Source organism: Diospyros lotus, chromosome 7 (genome assembly GCF_014633365.1).
Source record: "Diospyros lotus cultivar Yz01 chromosome 7, ASM1463336v1, whole genome shotgun sequence".
NCBI lineage: Eukaryota > Viridiplantae > Streptophyta > Magnoliopsida > Ericales > Ebenaceae > Diospyros > Diospyros lotus.
Window position 1 is genome coordinate 3,131,883 of NC_068344.1, and position 19,041 is coordinate 3,150,923.

At 32.8% G+C, this 19,041-nt stretch overlaps 2 protein-coding genes across 3 annotated transcripts; one reads left to right on the forward strand and one right to left on the reverse strand.

The window, feature by feature from the left end:
- Nucleotides 1–256: 256 nt before the first annotated feature.
- Nucleotides 257–1,820, reverse strand: LOC127806363 (polygalacturonase-like). Its single transcript, XM_052343597.1, has 4 exons — nucleotides 1,674–1,820; nucleotides 1,231–1,539; nucleotides 620–1,138; nucleotides 257–508 (listed from the first exon to the last, which is right to left on the reverse strand). The coding sequence occupies exons 1-4, from the start codon at nucleotides 1,818–1,820 to the stop codon at nucleotides 257–259; spliced, it is 1,227 nt and encodes a 408-aa protein (XP_052199557.1).
- Nucleotides 1,821–4,704: 2,884 nt separating this feature from the next.
- On the forward strand, nucleotides 4,705–12,477 carry LOC127806652 (ceramide synthase 1 LOH3). Of its 2 annotated transcripts, none has more exons than XR_008024460.1 (6): nucleotides 4,705–5,040; nucleotides 6,514–6,743; nucleotides 6,851–7,006; nucleotides 7,262–7,447; nucleotides 9,534–9,690; nucleotides 12,036–12,477. XR_008024460.1 is itself a non-coding variant. In XM_052344069.1 (6 exons), the coding sequence occupies exons 1-6, from the start codon at nucleotides 4,912–4,914 to the stop codon at nucleotides 12,065–12,067; spliced, it is 918 nt and encodes a 305-aa protein (XP_052200029.1). In that variant the 5' UTR covers nucleotides 4,707–4,911; the 3' UTR covers nucleotides 12,068–12,477. The 2 variants fall into 2 exon arrangements, 1 of the variants encoding a protein (XP_052200029.1); XM_052344069.1 differs by having other exon boundaries at nucleotides 4,707–5,040; nucleotides 9,506–9,690.
- Nucleotides 12,478–19,041: the final 6,564 nt, after the last annotated feature.

Sequence of the window (19,041 nt, forward strand, 5' to 3'; positions counted from 1 at the left end):
ACGTTGAAGTTTGCAAAACAAAAAATTGTAAGAGAAGGTAAAAAAAGCCCAACCTCAAACAATCTAATTAAAGATATGAAAATTTATTCACACGAACTCTTTTAAAAGGATCAGGAATTAAACCAATTAAAATTAGTCACATTGAACTATACTTTAGCAATGAGGTCTCAACTTTAGTAATTTGATAAAATAAGATTGATTCCATCAATTTTAACTCTCTGCCAAAATTTATCCCTTTGATGGAGAACGGGAACCTCTATGCTGTGGGTGCCGAGAAGTCGGAGGAGCACACCGGCGGGTTCTGTTTGCCGGTAAAAGTCGGCTTGACGTTGACGCAAGGGCTCGTCGCCGGGCCGCCGGTTCCGACGTTTGTCAGGTCAATGTCTCCGATCGTCACATCTTCGCACGGTGCGCCGCCGCTGCAGGCTATCGTGACGGCCTCCCGCGTCGAAGAAGTTCCCCGGATGTTGTCATAGCTCACCTTGCTGATCTTAACCAGAGATGGAGCCTGAACGAACAATTCAAATTCAATCCAATCAAATCAGAACGATATTATTTTCGAGATCGATCATGTCGTGTGTGATTTGCTTGATTCGTTTAATTACAGTTTGGATCCTACCTTCTCCGTGCATTGCTTCCCCGGGCAATACAGTTGATCGATGAGAATCGGATTGGCGACGTTGTTCATCACGATGTTCTCAAATTTCACGTCGGTGACGACGCTAGGGTTAGGCGATTCCGGCTTCGTCTTTATTCTCACGCCATTCGTCGTGTTCTTGAACGTGCAATTCCGAACCACAACGCCTTCAACGGGCGCTTCGTTCGGGGACCCTCCGAGACTTCCAATGCTGATGCCGTGGCCAGGCCCGCAGGTCACTCTCTCCACCGTCAACTGTGTGGTACCGTCGCCGACGGAGACGCAGTCGTCTCCGGTCATTATCGTGCTGTCCAGGATGCTGACTCTGTTCGAGCGTCCCATGTGGATTCCGTCGGTGTTGGGGCTGGATTCAGGCGCGATGATGGTGAAGTTCTGGAAGGTGAAGTTGTTGCAGCTGATGACATTGACGTGGAAGAGCTTGCTGTCCAGAGAAGTTATGTCCTGGACTACCGTGTCGTTGAGGAAGTTGAAAGCCAGATTCTGTTTACCGGTCATCCACCGGCGACGATAAGTGGATCGGAATTTGAATTTACGGTTTAGAAATTCAACTTTACGAAGAAGAATCGTCTTACCATGGCAGACCTGCGGCATTTGGAGTTCTTGATGCAATCGTTTGCGGCCCAGGCATCGGCGCCTTGGCCGTCTAACGTTCCGGTGCCGGAAATGGTGAGGTGACTGACTTTGTTGATTGTAATCCACGTAGCGGATTTGAATGCAAGCGGATCGGCGGGAGCCTTCAGGGTGCCGTGGACCTGAATGTTGATCGGACCCTGGCATGGGCCGGTGAGGAGCACTTCGTTCAACAAGTATGTGCCCGCCGGAATCATGATTGTGCTCGGAGTTGTCACTGCGCAGGCCTCCTTCCAAGCAGTCAACAGAGCCTGCAACAGAGGAAAAGATGATGAATTGTTTCAAATAAAGATGCCAAGATAACATACAAATAAAACCATTATCGACTCATAAATAAGAGTCTCTCGTGCGCTGAAAACTTCGTCATCTTATGGTTGTGAATTACCTGACTGATGTCTTCGTCGCCCTGCTTTGCACCGAATTTCGTTATGTCAAAAATGCCAGGCTGGGCTTGTGTTAGCTGATGAGTGAAGATGAATGAGAAAGAAATCCAAATTGCTGCTATGAAGGTTAATCTCATCACCATCTCCATTACTTTGCCTTTGCCCCTCTTTGATTTGCTTTCTGATTGTGTTAATTAACAGAACTAATGGTGAAATCTGGTCTTAGCTTTGGGCTGTCTCTCTATATATACACCATGAATTATTTGCCATGGAGAGCTTAAGACCACAAAACTGTAACCAAATTGTTTGGGTTTGCAATGTCAGGTAGCTATTTTTGAGATGGGTCAAGCTATTTGTACAGAACAAATCTTACAGAAATTCTAAGCCCTAAACCCTAAACAAATCTTACAGAAAAATTTATAGGACAACCAAAATATCAATTTTGCCCCTGCAATTAATAACCCAAATGCCCCAAATGCAGCATCTCTCTCTCCCTCTGTCTCTCTCTCGCTCTCCTTCTCACACCGTCGGCTCCAGCAACAGAGGCAGCGACGAGGTAAGGCGCAGCCGCAGCGGCGAGGCGAGGCGGGGCGACGCGATGAGGTGGCAGAGGCGACGAGGCGAGACGATAGAGGCGACAGGGTGAGGAGGCGAAGGTTGCAGCGGCGAGGCGAGGCGGCTGAGGCGAGGGGAGGCAAGGCGCTGGCGAGGCGAGGCGACAGCGAGACCAGGCGGAGGCGAAGAACGGCCGCAGGTGAGGCTGCAGCGGCGAGGGAAAGAGGGAGAGAGAGGGGAGAGAGGGAGGAGGGGATGAACTCAAAATATTGCGAAATATCGCGATATTTTGATGTCAAAATATCGCGATATTTCGCGATATATCATCCCTGTACATTTTCTATAACCAAGTTTTTGTACAAATAGCATTTTCCTTTTGAGATTATCGCCCTTGCATGGTTAATTAGGTAGTTATTTTTGGTATTATGAATTTGTGGGTAGAGAAATAAACGAAATTTTATTTAGGTTAAATTTATGTGGAGCATCTTAATGTTTTAAAAAAAAACAAAAAGAAGAAGAAACTGGCTAAACACGTTGTAGATATGAAAGTGATCTTTCTTTATTTTATAACACTAAGTTACATTTTTTTTTTTCGTTGTTAAAATTGTTAATTGAAATAATTGAATTAAACCAATTAAAATTGTCGATTCAGTTTGGTTCAAACTAAAGGTCCATTCAATTTGATTTTCAAATTTGATAATTTCAATTGTTTTGGTTCTCTTCGATTTTCAATTTATTTGGCTTTGAATTTGTTTGATTGATTCAATTCGATTTTTATACAATTTTAAACTATTTGATAATTGAATTAATTGAATGCTCGCATTTACTCCCTTTATCCTCTTCTTTTGCCCGACCATATTGAATCAGAAAAAAGTGACTGACTAACAACATTTCAACTAACTTATCATGCAAGGAGTAGAGATAAATATTAATTTAAGTAATAGAAACGACAAAAAATGTGTTAACCTTTTACAAAATCTAATAACAAGAAAAGCTAGGGATGTGTGCAGTAATTTTTTATTTTTTAGACAAAAGCTACCTAAGTGTCTGCCCAATTAAACAAAACACATGCAATTGTGATCATGCAATTAATTTTTATTAATGCCAAAGGGTGTTATTTTTTATATTTTCTTGAGAGTTTTTTTTTTATAATTTTTATTTTTGTAATAACAAAACAATTTTTATCAATATTTTTACAAGCCAAATGCTTTTGGGTATAATTTTAATCGTACTCTTTAATTTATTTATATTTTGTTAATTGCACATTTTATTTTATTTATATTCTTATTTATATTTATTTGTAATGTATTTAGTTAATTCCTAATTTCATATTTAATTTATTATTTTAATAATGTTTTTATATCAGGTACATTTTAATTGAATTCTCATTCATTCCAAACGTAAGGGTAAGCAAAATTTCTATTAAACCAAAATAATTAAACTAAATCTGTTAAAATTGGGAATTCAATTCAATTTGTAGATCAATTTAATCGATTTTAAATTTGATTTTTTAGTTATTTCGGATCGGTTCAGTCTTCTTGTTGAAAAAAAAAAATTAAAATAACCAAACCAATTAAAATGTCAAAAACGATATCGTTTTTTATCAAATTAAGAAGTAGCGAATGACAAATTTGATAGAGCTACATAAGAAGAAGCTATTAAATAGAACATAAGCATTGTTTTTGTTTTTTTTTTTTAATCATTTGAGAAATTATTCTATCTATTTGATTCGATTTTATTTATTTATAAAAAATAGTTCTATTTATTTTGTTTGAACAATTCAGTCAATTTGATAATCAAATGGATCAAATGTTCATCTTTAAAAGCAAGTAACAATAGATTAGCTTATTATTATTAATTTTAAATAAAATTATTATAAATTATATCAATTTTTAAAAATTATTTATGTATATATTATTTTCTTTTAATTTTACACACACTCTTTTAAAACATATAGGCCCGAAGTATCGATATTCAAAAATAGGGTTAATTACACCAATAATCACTCAACTTTACATTCTGTTACTGTTGGGTCACTAAATTTTGAAATGTTACCTGTTAGTCACTAATATTTCAAAACTGTTACTTAGTTATTGAATTTTAAAATGTTACCTATTAGTCATTAATATTTTAAAATTATTTCTTACTCATCACTCGTTAGTCACTGAACTTTAAGTTTACGAGTGACAAATGAGAAATAATTTTAAAATATTAATGACTAATAGATAATATTTTAAAATTTAGTGACTAAACAGTAACAGTTTTGAAATATTAGTAACTAATAGATAATATTTCAAAATTTAATGACCAAACAATAATAAAATATAAAATTAAGTAATTATTGATGTAATTAATCATTCAAAAATACCATAAGAATACTTGGGATAAAATACTCATTTTACCGTTAGTCAGAGGGCAAAATAGACATTTTAGCCACTCAGACACACTCCCATCGGTCAATATTTCATTGGCCACAATGAGAAAGGGTGAGCATTCGATCGGGTTGCCCCCACCGATTTGTGAACGTTGAATCAACAGAACCAGTACAGTAGCATCGCAGCAAGACAGAACCAAAATCACGGCCTGTTATCGCTTGTAGAATCCAATTGAAAGAAGACGATGCAGCATTAGCACCGATTTCTGGTTTGCCCCACCGATTTGTGCTGTTACTGGGAAGAAGCAGCAATGGCTGTCGCCGAATTCGTGAATTGGGAACAAGAATCGGACCCCAATTTCGAAGATTTCCTTGCCCTTCCCTTCTTCGTTCTCTTCTTCCCATCCGTTCGTTTCTTCCTCGACAGAGTAGTATTTGAGGTACGCTTATTTAGTTCTAGTAGTTCCTTGATTTACTTTCACAAGTTCGATCAGTTGGCACAGAAACGCAGCTATCTGTAAAATTGAGCCGCGAATATCTTAAATGTTGCTTCTGTGGTTCTTTAGAATGATGGGAAGCGACTCCTATCTGATATCTTTTTGGCACCATTGTATAGAAGCAAAGCTGAATATTTTTGGGTTTGGCCTTATAGATTCTTTGATTATGGAATTCTTCAATAATGAATTCTGCAATTTTTGCGCTTAAATCTTTATATACTCACTGTGTGAGGTAAGTCTGTGATGTAGTTTAATTGGCTCAATTTTGTGCGGTTACTGATTGGAAGTTCCAATTATAGTTACCTTGTACAAAGCATTTCATAATTATCAGATAAGGTATATCAGTGGCAATTTAGTTGGATAAAGCAGAAGGCAAAAATGTGTGGGAACATACATGATGGTGTAGATGGCTCTATTAGTGAGTGTTATATCTAGAGTACGAAGACTTTTGAGTACTGAAGTGCAACACCAAATTTTTTATCTGTTTCAAGTTCAATTGCAATTGAAAATTTCCAGTTAAACGTTTAAAATTTTACTTTAAATGTTGGATTTTTAGCTTCCATTCTTAAAAAATGTCAAACTTACAGGTTGGGTAAATAAATACTGGTTCAACTAGCATTTCTTCCCTTAAAATGCTGGTTCAAACAGCATTAACAGGAGGCACTAGTTGAACCAGCATCTCTTGGGAAGAACCACTGATTCCCCGCTACAAAATTGCCATGCTAGATTTTCTAGCGTGACATGTGAGGTGGAAGTTGGAGTAGTATTTTTTTAAAATAATTTGGTCTAATTAATATTTTTTCTTAAATAGTAATATTTAAAAAATTGCCAACTATATTCTGTAGTTGATCCTGTACTTGACTATCTCATCGACTATCAGCTGGATGTACCATTCCTTTTAACAACCGACTCTTTAGTCAACTAGGTTGTATTTTACTGTCCTTGTGTTTTTTTTTATTTTTATTTGAGAGGACATAGTTCACTTATGTTCTAAAAGATTAAACACAGAAACACTCTCCTCTTCTTTTTGTTCTCAAATCTCTATCCTTTACAATGATGAATTATAACTTATAAACTGGATTTTGAATTTCATGAGCAAGAATAAGTGTTAAGGATTGGGTATGCTGTTGTACAATCGTCTTCCTACTTGCACACTTCCACAACTATGTTTTAGGAGTGAGTAGTTTAATAAATCTTCACAGTGATGGCAACTGAATCATGAGTTTGATAGTTTCTCATCCTAAGCCAGGGTTCTATAGACAGTATTTTTGTGCCATAAACAGCAAATCGTGCTGCCTGTTCTATGTCTATTATTTAATTTCAGAAACTCCCAGATTCCCCTTCACCCTCATCCCCACCCCAACCCCCACTCTTTGATCTCTGTAAATCAATTCGGAAGTAAATCACATGTTGCAGAAGTTGGGCAGACGATTGATATTCGGGAAACAACACCAGACACTGGACTTTGCAAGAGGTGTGAGGAAAAGGAAGATAAGAAAATTCAAGGAATCAGCTTGGAAATGTGTTTATTTTCTTTCAGCGGAGATTCTGGCACTTTCTGTTACTTATAATGAGCCGTGGTTCACTAATACAGTATATTTTTGGGTTGGACCAGGGAATCAGGTCTGGCCTGATCAGAAGATTAAGTAAGATTTGAAATACCATACATACTTAAGCAGTTATTTTCTATCCTCTGGCCTTGATCTTTACCAGGCTTTAAATTGGTTCTGTGGCTGTTTCTTGGAATATTCAGGTTGAAACTAAAAGGAGTCTACATGTATGCTGCTGGGTTCTATACATACTCCATATTTGCTCTGATTTTCTGGGAAACAAGGCGCTCTGATTTTTGGGTATCAATGGGTCATCATGTTGCATCTGTTATTCTAATTGTGCTTTCTTATATATTAAGGTATGTTTTAGAGAGCTCAGATGCAGGTCATTGAACATTTGGTAAATAATAGTAGACAGAAAATGGGTTGTACTCCAACTAAGATGCAAATAAGTATGAAGAGAGGTCTTATCTGATATCATTAATATGTTAGTTGAAAGTATAGAAAAATATGGGTGCAATCTTCTTATCATTTGTAAAAATTTGGAACTCTTGCTTATGAAAGTGTGGATTTCTTATTAGATATTTATAGTCGATTCCATTTTTTTCCTGCAGATTTGCACGTGTTGGTTCAGTTGTTTTGGCTCTTCATGATGCAACTGATGTATTTTTGGAAGTAGGGAAGATGTCTAAATACAGTGGCGCAGAAACTATTGCTAGTTTTTCGTTTATTATTTTTGTGCTGTGTTTCTTCCTACTCCGTATCATCTATTATCCATTTTGGGTCCTCCGTAGTACAAGGTAAGCAAATGTTTATATGTTCATGCAATTGGCTATCTAAGACCCCCTAATTTCTTTGTCCCAACACATGAAATGGAATGGATTAAATTAATAACTGAAGCTAAAATCTTGTTTCCATTGAATTTAATAATGCTATACGACAAAATTACATACAGAATTCATCTACAGAATGATGTGTCTATTTTGGTTTCATTATATATCAAATGACCTAATATTAATTGATAGTAATAAGATGACCAGTAGCGGACAAACCAGAACCATCAAAAACTATGAAGTAAAACAGCTCTTCAATAAAATGAAACAAAGAAAACGAAAAAACACAAAGAAAAATAAACAGAATCAGGTCTCGACAAAAAATGAAATGACGATAGAAATTTCAGGTATCAGTAGAATGCTCCCCACCCTCAAAGGCTAAATTAGTCCTTTCTTGCTGAATGTACCACACGACAAAAGGAGGCAAGAGAAATGAAAATCATTGTTAAACTGAAGACAGAGAACAACCTCAACCCAAGAAGACGAAAGATCCTTCACTAAAAAGCTGCATTATCCATTGAATGCTACAAAATGTGGAAAATAAAACCGCAAGTCTCTCTAGCAACTATGAAGCCTCGAAACTATGAAGAAGCAGGCGACTTATCAACTGATCATCCTCCTTTCTCATATTGGACCAATCCAAGAACAACAATAACATTTCAAGCCTTAATCTCGCTAGGTGGGATTGACTACATGAGTTCTCGATAGCTAATCATCCTATCTATGGTCATTTCTTCTATAAGCCCCTTATAAATCACATCATACCTAAGAGCTTTCCATTGTTTTCCTCTACCTCTTTGGCAAAAAGAATTTTTCCATTCCATCTATTCTCCTCACAAGAGCCTCTATCGGTCTTCTACCCACATGTCCAAGCCATCTTAATTGTGTCTATCTTAACTTGAATTGGGCAATTTTGACCTTATTATAATAGCCTCATTTTTTATTTTAGCATTTCTTGTATGATTGCACATCCACCACAACACCCTCACCTCTGTTATACACTTTTCTTTTTGTTGTTGTTGCAAATGTTGGTGTTTTAAACATTCTATGCCATACAATGAAGCTGGCCTTATATAAAATTTGTCTTTCAACTTTATCACATAAAATGCCAATCACACGTTTCCATTTTAACTATTAGGCCTTAATTATATGGGCAACATTCATTAATCTCTCTATCTTTTTGGATGATTGATCCAATGATTTTTTTCTTGACGTAACTTGATCTTGAAGTCTCACCATAACATCATCTAACTTATTTTTGTAAAGCTTATATTTCACATGTTCAATTTTCTACCTGCTGAACTTAAAAGCTTTAGATTATATGGTATTCCTCCATATCCCAAGCTTAACCAAGACAATATCATCTGCAAATAGTATACACCAACACTATGATACATATTGGATCAATACAACAAGAAAATATCCTTCTTCCTTCCTCAAGCTATAATTGTTTGGATGGCACTATGAGAAGCTGTCCTTCCTCAAGTTATTAATTGTTAGGATAGCACTATAAGAAAATATCCCTTGAAGTTGGGGCCTGAATTGCTTTATAGCAACTTTGTTATATCATGCTTCAACTTTTGAATCTTCCATTGCTCAACATCCATATTTTCTTAAGCTTCCTTGAGCTATTAGGGGGCTGCATTACTGGAGACTATGCTTGAATTCGACTGCAATTCTGAACCAGTTAGTTTTTTTTTTTTTTTTTTTTTTTTTTTCGGTTTGTAATAGTTACAAGAATTCCAGTCTTGATGATGGGAGAAATTTCAATCTGCCCTTTTGACACACATTTCTTTCCAGCCTCAGTCATAGATGTTTTAATGATGACATGTTTTCCTATTGATTTCACTGTCTTCTATGCTTATTAACATCTTATTATGTGGTTTCTTTCTCTCTACTAATATTGTTATATTAATTAATATCGTAGCCATTTATATTACGTTTTATGAGTATGCAAGTATTAGTCATGCTTGAAGGGCTTTTACATTATTATTTTTTATAAGATTGTTTTTCTCCATATTGTAGTTCTGAAGTTGTCCTCTTCTTGAACAAGGAAACGCACAAAGTGGACGGACCAATCTACTATTATGTGTTCAATTCTCTTCTGTTTAGCTTGCTTGTCCTGCATATATATTGGTGGGTGTTGATGTACAGAATGCTTGTGAAACAAATACAAGCAAGAGGTAAAATTAGTGAAGATGTTCGATCTGGTAAGTCAACAATAATTCAATCTTTCTTTCTATGATAGAAGCTTTTATAAGATAGTTCATTTAACATAATGGGTTAGGAAAATAGAAAACATTTGCTGATAGTTAGGATGCACGAACACTTCATATTTGGGGTTGTACTCATGCCTGACATGAATAATTGTTGGAAATCTTGGTGTCTATGTCAAACATACAACAACAACAATCACAAACCTTAATCCCATTAGGTGGGGTCGGCTACATGGATTTTGGATCTCCAATGAGTCCAATTACAACAACATCAAGCTTAATTCCGTTATGTGGGCTCGACTTGTGTTAACCTTAGCTCGCCAATCATCTCTATCTATGATCATATCTTCTATAAGATCGTTGTATCCCATGTCACCTTACTTCTAGCAAATAAAAAATGTACTTTTGATATCGTCATTTCTTACTTTGTGCTGTATTGCTATATCACGTGTCTGTATCCTTATCTATTTCTATATTCATATCTGTTTGAACTGCTTAGATCAACAGGGAGTCTATTATTCATACATGATACTCTTCATATTATCCCTGAAACGTTGATCAGTCATTGCAAATGTCCTGTTGAAGAAGCTTGCTGTAAAGACTTCCCCATGGACATTACACTGAAATCAATTGATTTCACTCACTGTTCTGGTAACTGGGAACTCCTCTAAGGCAGTGGGTCCAGTGAAAAGTTAGATTGCTTCACGCAAATGTCTAGCCTTTATAATTCATGCTTCATACAAATGGCTCTATGCCCTTTTTATTTGGCTATGCATGAAATGGCGACAGGATATATAAATATAGCTACTGAAGCTAACTGTAAAGGCACCTTTAGCATGGGAGTTACAGTGAAATGATGATTTCACTCACAATTGTCGGATTGCTTTGACTTCCTAACATTTTGCTAAAACTAGTACCACAAATGTGGAACCTTATGCATAGTAATTATAGTTATATGATGAACATGATGCAAATTGAAATTGAATGTGTAGTAACTGGGAACAAGAAGGGTGGCAGTACAAAATCATGGAAGTATTGTACCAAAAAATAGTTTATTTGTGTTATCTCAAGTTGCACTTGATATATTCGTTTTCTGTGGCATGTTAATATGAATTGGAAAGAAATGACTATTTTGAAAAGGAAAAAACATGAATCTATACTCAATTTTTTTTGTTCAGGCTGTAAAACGAGTTAAATAATTGGTAAATTACACTAACCACACCACTAAGGTTTGGCATAATTATAGAGACCTCCTCTTTAGTTTGAAAAATTATAGGGACCTCCCCTGAGGTTTAAACTTGTATCAGCCAATACCTCTGTAGTTACATAAGGGCAATTATTTTTTTTTAAATGTCCAGAATGTCGTCCTATTTAAATCTCTCTCTCTCTCTCTCTCCTTCTTCATTGTTGGTAGTGGCGGGCAGTAGCAAAGATATTACCGTCCTCTTCCTCCCTCTCTCTTGCAAATCGAAGAATTTAATCTGAGTTCTTTGAATTGACTATGGGCTAAAAAGGCTAATAAAGAAAAGGAGCTGATGGAACCAAGTAATATGCATGATAATAATTCAAATTTGGAGACATGGACCGGGATAAATAATGAGGAAAGGAGAAGAGGGTGTGCAAAGCCACCCAAGCTTCTTCTGTAAAAATGGTTGCTATAATATACAAACACGAAATAGATGCGATATTTACGACTGGCACAAATAAGGCACAGTTACTTGCTCAGCGCCTCAAAATGTATTGGTTTAATATTATGCACATTTATATCTGACATTATTCGACAGACAACTTAGTTGAAGTTGGATATACTTGAAAGTTGAGAATGCATGCCCGAGTACTGTTTGTGTTCCAATTATTTTGTTTGTTTTTTTTTAATTTTCTTGGATTGCAAATTACCATTTCCATGTTCGAGTTTGATCTATGCCCGTTTTTATATCCAAATTTAGCTTCTCAGATTGGCAGTTAGCTTGCAACCAACTTTTTTTTTTTTTTTTAATGAAAATCAGTTTCTTTTTCAATTTAGCTTCTTATATTGGCAGTTGGCTCGCAAGAACTTTTATGAAAGTCAAGTTTTCTTCATTGGTGCTGTAACAAAAGCAATTCCTAGTATTCTGATGGGCAGCAAGAACAGATTATTAGTAGAACTATATATCTTTGCTTTTCAAGGAGGCTGTTTTCCATGACTAAAACCTGTGATCTTAAGCAACCTTATCGTGGCACGACTCACGCTCCACCCATTTGGACATGCTTTTGAAATTTAAAACTATTGGGTTGCTCAGTTATTATTAACATCATTGTTCTGGTGTCATCTCTAACTGGGTTATCTTCCACCCATGCAGAGTCCGAAGGTGAAGATGAACACGAAGATTGATCGTTGTACAGATTGCTGCCCCTGCTTGATACATTTTGTGTCTGAATTTGAACTGGGCAGTCCCTCATGCTTATTCAAACGCATCGATGATATTAGTTCGTGGATCGTTGGGATGTAGTCGTTTTTACTTAAGTCTCCAGTGTCTTTGCTTGGATTGAGAAAAGAACCCTTCTCATTGTTAACTCTTATAAATTCTTAGAACACCACCCATCAATACTAAAAGATCAGATTTGCTTGTTAATCTGAGGTAGATGTAAATGCAGGTGAAGCAGCTTAGCAAGCGGATAAAGTTTTGCTTTTGTGATTTTTGGAGGTTGTAATTCATCAAGTAAGCATCTCGGTTACTCCCTAAGATAGTCGACTGCTCTTATTTGTGTTCAAGAAAGATTGGTCTTAATTCATTTTTAGAATGCATCAAATGAGATCTCAGATGTCTGCTATATTTGTTAAATTTGGATTTTAACAGATTAGGATTGATTTTGTCCTATATCCTTGATTGGAGGAATGGGCTAATGGTAAATGGTAGTGATGGTGAGTAGGAGATTTTAAGTTTTGAGTCTTAGTTATTTTTTTATTAAATTTATAGTGATATAATTTTATTTATTAAAGAAAATAAAGTTTTACCTTAGATTTAAATTAGTAATAGATATGTTTTCAAACATTTATTTCTGTAACCATGTATTAAATTTTAGGGCTAATCATGAAAATAATCTAATTCTTTTTATGAATTTGCAATTTTATCAATCATTTCAATTTTGATAATTAGGTCTAAATTTGCATAATTGAGGATAATTTTATCCAATGTGTAAAATTGATTTAGATGAAGTGTATTTATGATAACTTGGCAAGACATGTGTCATATAATAATAATATTTGCGGGACTTACATATACATGTAAGTAAGAAAAAAAAAAGTAATTTGTTCCACATAATTTATTCTTTTATAATAAATTTTTTTTTTTACTTATGTGTACATGTAAATCCTATAAATATTATTGTTACATAATATTTGGTATGCCAAATCAGTATAAAGACACTTTCTCTAAATGTATAGATAAAATTGTATCTAATTGAGCTAATTTAGACTTAATTTCTAAAATTAAATAAAATTATAAATTTGCAAAAAAGATTATATCATTTTCATGATTAGCCCTAAATTTTAACTTGCACGAAATGTTTTCATATTAAAATTTGTTTTTATAATTGTTGCTATATAATTTAAATATTTGATTTTAAATTTTATTTTATTTTCATCATAAATTTGTCTTAATATTGTTAGGTAACCTTTTTACTAATTGTACGAAAATGTTACTTAATGTATTTTTAAATCTATTAAATATTATGTAATATATTTTACTTTTTAAATACTTTAAATTTAAGTTCTATTTTTATGTATTTCTTTAATAAATAAAAATATATATCAATTCATCCTCGATTAAACTTTAATTTGATGATTTTTATTAATCATTAATCCTATCAATTCATACTTTAAATGATTTTGTTCGAACCTCGTTGAGTACATATGAAAGTTAATTTCCAACAAGATTCCTTGGGGCCACGCCCACCATGATACATGATAAGACCTATGTGTCTATGCAAATCGCATGTGATTAAGAGAAACATTTGAATTAATAGCTGTGTTTGGTTAACAATAATTCTCTCGAATAATCTGAAAAGAGAAAGTGCAACACACTATAAGATATCGATGTCTCCAATCTTCAAAATGTCCCTTACTCCATTTGTTTTTACATTCTATTGTTCACAATATTTCTGTTATATCGTATTCTTATATCACATTTTTAAAGTTTTAAGCGAACAAATCTACTCGTGAACAACTTCAAACTTGAGTTTGATTTTTAACCTTGTTCAGCAAATGAGTTGATTTGAAGTTTTAAGTTCATAATGATTTTCAAATTAAAGACTTATGAAAAAACTCATATAAAATTCGCTTAAAATTTATTTGAAATTTATTTAAAGTACATTTAATATAAATAAGCTAAGCTTAAGTTTGATAAATTTTCAAATACACAAGTTGAAATCTAAGGTTATGTTCTCTTTACTTTTCAATTTTCAGTTTTAAGTTTTGAATTCATTTTCAGTTTTCTGTTTTGATAGTTTATTTTTAGAAAATTAAAAACGCGTTCTCTTTGTCATTTTGAAAAAGTGTTTTTCAAAATAGAAAATTAGAAAACGTGTTTTTTTTGAAATTATTTTTTTAATGATATTTTATTCAATAAATTTGATTATTAAGTAAATTATAAATATTTAATGTTAATATATTATTAAAAATATATATATTTTTTAAAGTTAATAAATTTTGTAATATTTTTTTCCATTACAATAATAAAATATGAATAAATAAATAAATAAATAAATAAATATGTTTTGAGTTTATTTTGAATGAAAATACTTAAAATAATTTTTTGTTGTTTTTAATTTTCTTTATAATTTTTTTTTTGTTTTCAAAAATTCATTTTTAAAAACAGCAAAGATAACGTGTTTTCATTATTTTAGAAAATTGAAAATTAAAAATGACTTAAAAACAGTAAAAAGAACACAACCTAAATTTTTAGCTCAACTCAAATTTGAACTCGAACTCGAACTGAAACTCAATAAAATTCTCAACAAATAAGACGGAGTTTTCATGTGTGGGTGAACTCCACTTTATTGCAATATTGTACCCTTTAAATGATGGGTACCTAAAAGTACTCCAAGGATACCCTTGGTCCAAAAGGTGAAATGGCTCACCTCGGGCGCCCCTACACCCGACCTGACAGGATGTGGGGGAGGTTAATCATGGTGATCCAACCGGACGCAGTGGTTAGACCTGAGCTCACCGCGCATAAGGAACCCCCTCACTTTGGAGAAAGATACCCTCACATTACCGCTTGCGAGACTCGATCCTCAGTCTTAATCTAAAATTTATCTCGAAAAGTATTTTGTGCCCCTTTCTTAATCAATTGGGCTGCCCATGTGGGCTACTACAAGGTACCCTTCTTTCATGGTCAGATGGTCCCATGTGTTGTGGGTCTGTACCATCCCCAATTTGCAAAGGGAATCAAGTCGCTCTGTGGTTTTCAGGTTGTACCCTGCCCTGCGCGTATCCATTCAATTGGAATCAGATTCTGTCCTCAAGTGAATGAGATTTGAATTGGGGGGGGGGGGGGGGGGGGGCAGTTCGTGGGCCAACACATTGCACCAATGATTTGATTCCTTTGAATTTGTTTTTTGTTTTTTTTTAGGTTAAAGAAAAATTCAATTACACTAAAAAAAAGTTAATTAGTAAAAAAAAATATAATTAAAAAATAAATATAAACATAATGAAAAATACTATTAGTATACCTTTGTGTACACTTTAAATTATATAATGGTGTATCAATAACAAAAAAGTCCCTCATGAGGTGCAGGATATTTTGATCATAATATCCTCTTATGTAACCCATGATGTACAAAAAGATTGTACATCTAACATGATTCAAACATAATTATGGTTAAAAAATAAAAAAATGACAGAAGACTATCAAAGAAAAAAAGTGTGAAAAAGGAAAAAGAATAAGATCGAAAGAACTGACCATGCAATAACAATGGTAGCAATGTTGATTGAGAAAGAGAAATGGAAAGAGTAGTGGACATCGATAATGGGAGATGAGATTTGAACAAGCAACAATGATGACTATGATGTAGCCGTTTCAATTGAAGAAAAAATAAGAAAAAGACCTTAATAATAAAATGTGAGATATGAGCACGCGACGATGGTGGTGGTGTCAATAAGAGAAAGATGTTAACAAAATATGATGGAGTTGGAAGAGAGTAGTTAGGGAGTTGGATGCATTTTTTATATTTTTCTTAAGTGCACACTAGTTTTTTTATTGTTCAACTCTAGAGCTTTTAAAGTAACTTAAATTTGCAAAAGAAAAAGTTAGCTGCGAGATTCAATGGACATTTTCATAAAAAAAATCCTAATTATTTTTATTTCTTTGTAATTTTTACTATTTTCTTTCTGTCCCTTACTCTTTTTCGACAATCCATCGTCGCCCAAATAACTCTTTTAAGGATAACAACGAACACCCATCCCGACCCACAAATACTTGTCAAACTCAAAGAATTATGTAATAAACTAAATATCGATGCTTAAAACAAATGATAGTTATTAAATGCATTAATGTTACTTTTAAATCAAAAAATAAATAAAAATTTAAAATATTGGTTAAACACCCAAAACAAGTTCATAATAAAACCCGATATTCAATCTAATTTCTTGAATCAAATAATTTTATAGTTGACTTTATATTTAATTTCAAACTTGATGAAAGAAATGCTAACTGCATCTAGAAAATAGCATGAAAACAATGCAAAGGGATTCACAAATTCAAACATGAATTTAGTAAGTGTTTGACATCTTGAATTGAAGCTCCAACCACTGCAATCTTAGATGATTGTCCTTCTTGCTAGTTTTTTCAAACTCCTATATGACATTTTCAGCTTCCAAATAAGACCTTAATCCAAATTTTGTTATCATTTTGGTATTAGTTTAGCAGTTTCGGAGTGTTTTTTTTTTTTTGATAATTTAGATTTAGGATTCAAATCTCAAATTTTAGTTTATTTATGGAATAACCCAAATTTATGATGCTAAAATGAGCGTTGCGATGAGATTGAGTATATTTTCTTGACAATTAAAATGATAATGGGTCGCTCATTTACCCAATTATATAATATCTTAATTTTATACCTATCTTAATTTTAAATGGGTAATTGTGACCCATTGGCCATTTACATATTTGTTTTAACAAATTTCAAATAAACTTTATCCTTATATTCCAAATTTTATACTTATTTTTAATTTTAAATGAATAATTGAGACCCATTGACATACTTATTGATAGTAGTTATGAATAAGTGATTAAGTGAGAGCAAAAGTTCGGTCTACTCAAACTAACCAAATTGAATTAATTGAATTTGTCGGTTTGGTTCAATTTTTTTCTTGTATCGGTTTGGTTCGATTAACTTTTTGCAAAAGTTTGGGTATTCGGTTTTGATTCGTTTTTTTGGTAAAAATAATCGAACTTTAAAACAATGTCGTTTTGATAGTTATATGTTCTTATATTTGATTTTTTTAATTTGGTTTTTCGATTACTTTTGTAGTTTTCAGTTGTGTCGATTTTTTCAATTTTTTTAAATATTCAATTTTTTTGGCTCGTTCAGTCTTCGATTGGATTGGGTTTTTTGTGTTTGCTTGATTTATTCAATCGATTCATTTTTTCTTTTTGTTAGTTTTTTTTTATTTTTAGTTTGTTCAATTTTTTGGTTAATTTGATTAGTTCAATTCGATTTTTTAACTCAATTCAATTTTTTTAGTTTTTAAACTTCGATTGGTTCAGTAACTGAACCGATTGTTAGCACACCCTTAGATATGAATCGAATTAAATATTCTCTAATAAGGAAGAACCTTCGTAATCATGTCCATAAAAATTTATTACGCTAATCACTCCAATTTATTTCCTTCACTCAAAAAAAAAAAAACAGCTATTTCCTATTTTTCTTCTCTTTCAACTATTCCTTATTTTTATTAACAAAATACTCATTGAGGAATGATATTGTGTTGTTTATTGATTTGATATCTCCACTTAATTATGTTTCATTATTTAGGCTTTTCAAAAAATACAATATCATTAATTATAACATTTTTCATATAAATAAATTAAATATAATATATTTAATTTGCTAGTTCAAACTACCAAAATTCCCTTTTTTATTATTGTAATAAATATTTCTCCTATGTTTTTTCCAACCCCAAAAATTCAAAATTGTGAAAAGTTACTATTCTATCATTTTTTGTAATATTAAGTCTACATTCAATTTTGACACTTAATTTTAATATTTACAAAATTAATAATAATTCTTCAAGAAATTATTAATGCTTCTTTTTAAATTATTAACTATATTTCAAAAATTATAAACACTTTAAAAATGGGGAGATTTCAGTGGTAGTCTTACTGAGCTCGTTGTGTGACTTGATCAATATCTTCTTCTACTGATTGGATTGATTTTGGTCCGTTCTATCAATTAAGTTTTATTGTTCGTCCCATTTTTATATAATGGATTATTTCTAATTTATTCAGTTAATTTTTTGATTTCTTGTTAAAGTCGATTTCTAACTATCAAATCAAATCGGAATACCACCTATATTTATCCTTCTTAAATGTTGTTGTGGTGATTTTATTAGACAAAAGTGTTCATGTTCTACACTTGTGTTTCAATAAAACTTCTATGAACTTTAATGTGAGTTACAGTAGTGAGACAATGAATAGGCACAACCATTAATTGATTGTTAATGGTACCAATCATTTAATAGCTAGGGATTTCCCATTGATTTTGTGGGTGTGGATTATTTGCTAAGGTTTCCTTAATTAATTAGTTCCTTAAGGATTTGTATGTAGATAATTGTTTGAACTCGTGTCAGTTATTTTAGATGAAGATACATCCGACATAAGTTGTTTGAAAATAAAAATGAGAAATAAATATGATACGAAACGAAAATAAGAAAACGATATTTTAAAAGAAAAATAGAAACTATAAACGCAAGAAAAACATGTACATAAAAAAAAAGAGATTTTTTATAAATATATTTTTTAATATAAAAAAATATACATTAAAAGTTAATATATAATATATAAATTTTATATTATATATTATAATATAAAAAATTCCCCTACATTTTTATATTATATAATATAGATAATTTTTTTTTTTTTTTGAAAAAATTCCGTCTCTAACCTAGTTATCTCTTCGTGGATGGAAATAGGTTCTCGATAATTTTTTTAATATAAAAGGCCTCTGAAAATTTGTTAAAATTATAAAAATGACCCAAAAATATACATATATTTTTTTAATGTTTCCTCAACGGTTCAGTATAAAAAACATTTCAGAAGCTCTGAAAGAGCACTGGCGAGGCGTTGCCATGCATCATAGCATCTG